Source organism: Sinocyclocheilus anshuiensis, unplaced genomic scaffold, assembly GCF_001515605.1.
Source record: "Sinocyclocheilus anshuiensis isolate Anshui unplaced genomic scaffold, SAMN03320099.WGS_v1.1 scaffold2090, whole genome shotgun sequence".
NCBI classification, from domain to species: domain Eukaryota; kingdom Metazoa; phylum Chordata; class Actinopteri; order Cypriniformes; family Cyprinidae; genus Sinocyclocheilus; species Sinocyclocheilus anshuiensis.
Window position 1 is genome coordinate 1,426,855 of NW_015560626.1, and position 5,729 is coordinate 1,432,583.

At 38.9% G+C, this 5,729-nt stretch overlaps 2 protein-coding genes across 3 annotated transcripts in view; one reads left to right on the top strand and one right to left on the bottom strand.

The window, feature by feature from the left end:
* The window catches only part of LOC107681936 (zinc finger protein Eos-like), a 21,312-nt gene extending 16,997 nt beyond the window's left edge, over positions 1-4,315 (top strand). For both annotated transcript variants that reach the window (XM_016478308.1, XM_016478309.1), the window contains exon 8: positions 639-4,315. In XM_016478308.1, the coding sequence (XP_016333794.1) occupies positions 639-1,435 (797 nt within the window). In that variant the 3' untranslated portion in view covers positions 1,436-4,315. The remainder of the gene's footprint in view (positions 1-638) is intronic.
* A 1,145-nt stretch (positions 4,316-5,460) lies between these two features.
* Positions 5,461-5,729, bottom strand: part of LOC107681952 (40S ribosomal protein S26-like) — a 1,208-nt gene continuing 939 nt past the window's right edge. Inside the window, exons 4-5 of the mRNA XM_016478327.1 lie at positions 5,676-5,729; positions 5,461-5,549 (exon numbers count right to left, since the gene is read on the bottom strand). Of these exons, the coding sequence (XP_016333813.1) occupies positions 5,514-5,549; positions 5,676-5,729 (90 nt within the window). The 3' untranslated portion in view covers positions 5,461-5,513. The remainder of the gene's footprint in view (positions 5,550-5,675) is intronic.

The following is a 5,729-nucleotide window of genomic DNA, read 5'->3' on the forward strand; positions in this document are numbered from 1 at the left end:
TGTTTAAAGGCTGAAATGTAAAGTTTATCATGTTATAAAACTTTTTGTTTTTGTGAACTTGTATCTGAACTGTAAATTATGCTTTTTACAGTAATTTTACAGTTTAATATGGTACTGTAGACATTGCCTCACCCCGCTCATATGGTATTCATTTTATTTGTGCAGGTCTTAAAAAGTCCTCAATTTGAGCTTAAAAATCCTGCAGAAACCCTGATATATATATATATATATATATATATATATATACACACATATATTATGTATATTACATTTACATTTAGTCATTATGTGACAATATGTAAGTGCAAATGACAAGTCTCGGTTAGCCTAACGCAGTACACGTAGCAAGGTAATATATATATACACAAAGAAAAACAAGTAGATAGAATAGAAAAAAATAGAAGGCTAGTGTTTTTTTTTAAATAAAAAAGAAGATAAGATGTATATATGCGTGTAAATATGTATATGTATGTATGTATGTATATTTAACTTTTTTATTGAATTTTGTTGCAATTCGATTTAGAAAAGTAATATTATAAAAATAGTTTTGGTTATTGCTTAGCTGCGAAACAATATCACTTCTGTGCAATCTAGTCATTACTGAAGATCAATGATACTGATGCTCCTTGACTTTCTAGGTGAAAAGCACATACGACTGAATATATCCGAAGCACCTTATGAACTCGACCCCAATCCTGATAAAGAAGGGGACATTTTGCTTTCGCACCCCGAGGGTGACCCTGCTGCTTTAGCAGGCATGAGAGGGCGTTTTCTGCGGGGGCCGAGAGGAGGCAGCAACGATGTGGATCCTTCCCACTCCCTGAGGATGCCTCCCCATTCCGCCTGCCTCTCAGAGTTCACCCCAGTCATAAGCTCCATTTACCCTCACATAACCCCTCTAGGGCAGCGTCTAAACTGTGCAGGGGGCATCTCCATGGGCCTGGCCGGGAGGGAGGCCGGCGAAGGTCATGAAGATGTGCCCTCCACCCGCAGCCGTGCAGCCTCGCCAAGCAACGGTTACCAAGATTCGACAGACACTGAGAGCATGGCGGAGGAACAGTGCGTCATCACCTCGGTGCCACCGGGAAACTTGAACCACCGCGGGCGCGCGCGGCACAGTCCTAGTCACACCAAAGAAACGGACATGGAAGGAGACAGGGAGAAAGGGGTCCCTGGGGGTTTACCGACCAAGGTGAGCCCGCGCTCGCCACCAGCGAGGGAAGCCATGCAGGTAGTGGACGGGGAAGGGCGGCTGGTGCGCTCCTTCCGCTGCGAGCACTGTCGCATTTTCTTCCTGGACCATGTCATGTTCACCATCCACATGGGCTGCCACGGCTTCCGCCAGCCCTTTGAGTGCAACATCTGCGGCCACCGCAGCCAGGACCGCTACGAGTTCTCCTCGCACATTGTCCGCGGGGAGCACCAGGTTGGCTGAGGTGGGCTTGTAGATGGCGGAAGTCGAGACTGGGGGGAGATGTACAGAGAGTTGTATGCTGCTTTGAGATGGCGTCATGGCGTCTAGTTCGGTCTGCACCAGATTGGTACACATTAGCACTTGCTTTTATAGTTGGCAGACATCGTATTTTACCGCCGAAGGCTAATCGCTTAGGTACGACCATAAGACATGCAATTGCATCCCGTGTTGGAGGATGTCAAGAGGATTCAAACGGGGGGACAAGTCATATCCTCTGATTGCACTCCCACACCAAGTCATTCATCGCAAGACGCAGCTGTTTTGCTTTAGAAGTGCCTTCCTTCCGTGGGGTTTATTTTTTATCAGTTGAGCAGAGAAATTCGAGGTGTGAGATTAGGTCTATACTCATCTGTTCGGTGGCGTTTACATAGAGTCTGCCTCTTGAAGAGAGAAAGACAATGAACTGCTTAGACGTCCAAAGTCTGGACTGTTTCCAGAGCGGCTTTCCAAAGTTTCTGAGCCTGTTAAACAAGAGAAATCTATGCCTAGGAGTATTCACACAAACTTTGTGCTCTTTTAGGATACCTCGGTGGGACTGTTGAAATTAGGCGACTCAGGGAGGACACTGCTGACAGAGAGGGAATGGAGAGCAAGCAGCGTGAATTGCAAAACTGAGGCTGGAGTATTGGTATGTTAGCCATATAAGGAGCACAGACACATATTGCCTTAATCGTTGCTTTATATGAACCCTGTACAAGCTAGTTGTCGAATTGCACATGGTTTTTAATGCTGGACGATTCAGTAGGTACAGTGCAGCATGAATTCGGGTAACTTCAGAACTGAGATGATACGGCACTCTTGGGTCAAATAGGATTGGGGTTAGGCTAAGGCCCGGGTAATTTTATTTCTTTCTAAAATGTATGTTGATGTTTTATTTGAGAAAGGAAATGAACTTGAAACATTTGCCTTAGTTTTTGAGTCTACAACCTCTGTCCTGAATATAAAAAAAAAAAAACAGTTGGTTTCCTCGTGCCTCAGATCTTGATTGTCGTTTCAAACTTTATCTCGACCTCACTTCAGTGACGATAAAGATTTTGCCTATCAAATCTATTGAGGTTTTTTTTTTTATCGTTTTTGTAGTACAAAGTCCCCGCCATCCATCCTCTGCCATGCTGCGAACACAGTGGGCCACATTATGTTTTTTTTAGATGCGGTAAAACATGCGGAGGGGCGAAAGGAGCCTTAATGTTCTGGTGCAGACCAAACGCAGACCCATGTTGCATTCTGTGAATTTGACGACGATTGAAGGGGAAGGGTTGTTACCTCAAAAGGAGGATTGCACTTTTTCTAATTCTGCTTAAATGTGAGTGTTTTGCTGGGGCTGTTGGGAGGGTTATAGGACAGGTGCGGCGGCATGGGGTGGGGGGGTTTTATTCAAAGGCTTTAGGGGAGCAGGCACAGTAATGACTGGTAACTGAGCTTTGAAGCATATTCTTTTGTTTTCTGAAATTGCTCTATTGCACTGATTTCTGATAAAAATGCTATTTAGAGAAAACAAGAAACAATTTGATACGAGAACACGTTGGTTATAAAGACCAGATGAACAGTGTGGTGTTTTTAAAAACAATTCTATAAAGGCTATTTTCCTAATAACAGAAGGGGTGGCGGTCATTTAAGGATTCAGAACTGAACATTTTCTCCTTGTGTTGTGAAATTTGGTGCTTGGATGTTTGTGTGACTTCTGCCCTTGATATTGGACTTGTATCCTGTAAGCTTGTCTTGTGTGGTCATGTCCTATATGAGTTCATGCATACGGTACTCTCTGTCCCCACTGAGTATGATGAACTGCTGCTCGATTTTGAAGGAATGGACTGAAATATTGTCATAGAGTTACGTACCATCCTGCCAAGATATCTCGTGGCCTGTTTTATCAGTGGATCTCACTTGCACAAACTGAGACTAGACGAAACGAAACGAAAGCATCAATGAGTGAATTTTGAAGATTCTCAAAGATTTTTGTTTGATAGCTTGTACATTTCTCACCTCTATGTGACGTGGGCTGTGGTTAAGGGTACTTGGATGTTGTGGCATGTGTGTATCATTTGACCTTGGAGGTGGTCAGCTGTTTCCAAAACTTGCTTACGTGTAATCCACTGACCCTACATCTTTCGGTTATTTTTACAACATTTGTAGGCCTCTTAATGCATATGCTTGAATTCACTCCAGTGCAAGCCTACGAAGTATGAATGGATCGAAGAAATGAGACCAAATCCAGTATTTACAAAGGTTAGTTAACGACTTTGCACCCTTCATAAACTGTAATTTTCTTTTTTCTGCAGAAATCAATTTATTTACTTGAAATTATGGCAAAAACCATATATGACACTTAATGCACTTAATGGTCAAAAAGAAATTATGTAATGAATTCTACCGAGTGTGTGAATGGGAGAGGTTGCATGTGTACTCGTTTGTTTGCTGGGGTTCTGCAACTGTTCTGCTTGTGAAATACTAGCTGCAATTTACCCTATTTCCTCTAAACCAAACCCAGCTCTTTTCTGCACCATTTCGTATTTCTTATCCCCAAGGTGTAATGAGCTCAATATTTTTAAACGAACTGTGAAGCAACCGTAATGAGCAGCAACTGAGAAAGAGAGACCTAGCATTTTTGGGGAGGCAGGGATCAAACTCTCTGTCATTCTTGGGCTTTATCCCTGGGTTCAATGTTTTTAAATATTTTGTGAGAAAAAATGTATGACAAAGAAAAACTCTTTACCTCAAATTTGTTAAAATATAAAAAACTGCCTCATGTTCTATAAAAGGTGTGTTGGTTTCAAGAGGTATCGTTTATTTGATCTTGTTTTTAAGGAGTGTATCCCAACTTTAAGTTGAAGTAATTTTTCATGTCCAATAAAGTAATATTTGTTGTAACTTCTGTCTGCTTACAACTCTAAACGCTTGTTCTCTAGTTTGCCTAATTTATGTCTAGTCTAGATCAAATTGCCTTTATGTTGATTATGTTGTTCAGTATGTTTAAGGGAAGTGGACATTTAAAGTGACTGCTCACCATCTTTAACCACCATTTTTTATTTTTGTAGTGCACTTAAATAGTAGTGCTGTATGACAGATTAATTTTGTAAAGTACAAATATTCCATGTAGTCTATATTAAAATTATTTTCTTAATAATTTTAGAATTATAGCATGTATTATAAATTACTTAAAACTTATTTTCTCAGTTGAGCCGACTTGTTTGTGCAGATATTTTAGTATTATTAATATACTATTATAGTATTTATTCATATTTTGAATGTTTTTATTTTTATTTGTAATTTTAACTAAGTATAAGTCTTTTCGTTGGGTCTTTATTGTTTGTTTTTTAGGTGTTGTTTGTTTAGTTTTACTAGTTTTATATTTTATTTCCATTATAATTTCAGTTTGTTTTCTCATCTAATATTTCTATTTTATTTCAGTAAACAATGTTTTTAATAATTTTAGTATATGTTCATTAGAATGCTATTAGTGCTTAATTATTATTTACTACTAGTATAACAACTGTATCATTTGAATTAAAAAATTAAAGACTAGGTTTTATTTGTAAAAAAAACAAAAACAAATATTGGCAATACTTCTCTTACATGAACTAACAATGAGCAATGTATTTTATAGTCTTTACTAATTTTTTAATAAAAACAATTGTCTTTGTTCACACCGCTTTAATGTTAAGATACAACTTTTGATTTTAAAACCGTGTTAATAAATGTTGAAATAACCATTGAGATCTCATGTTAACTATCAAATTGTAAAATGTTACAAATATTTGACAATTTCCTTTTCAAAATGCACTTCTACATTCATGTTTTAAACAATTTTGCCCTATATGTAGAATTGGGGGGAAAAATTTAATGTAAGGTCTAGTTCATACAACTATAACATTAAGCCGTTTTATTTTCCCTGTGTAATCTTTCTCAGAATACAACCAAACTTCAAGTACACGAAGAAAAGCAACATTTTTAATTTGTGAGTGAACACAGACAAAAGAACACACTTATAATTTTAGTCCGCTTTATTTCATTACATAAAAATGTATGCAAATATCTCCAATCACATTGGTTTTGGAGGGACTCTAGGGGCACCACCCTGAAAGGAAACGACATCAGTAAACTTTGTATTATATATTGACAAAATAGTATAAAATTCTGACAGCTATCAAGCACAACATGCATGTTTGTTCTTATTCAGAGTGGATGTGGAGGCATGACTTACAGTGGGCCTAAAGCGTGGAGGAGGGGTCCGGTCCTTCCTGGCCTCATGAGAGCG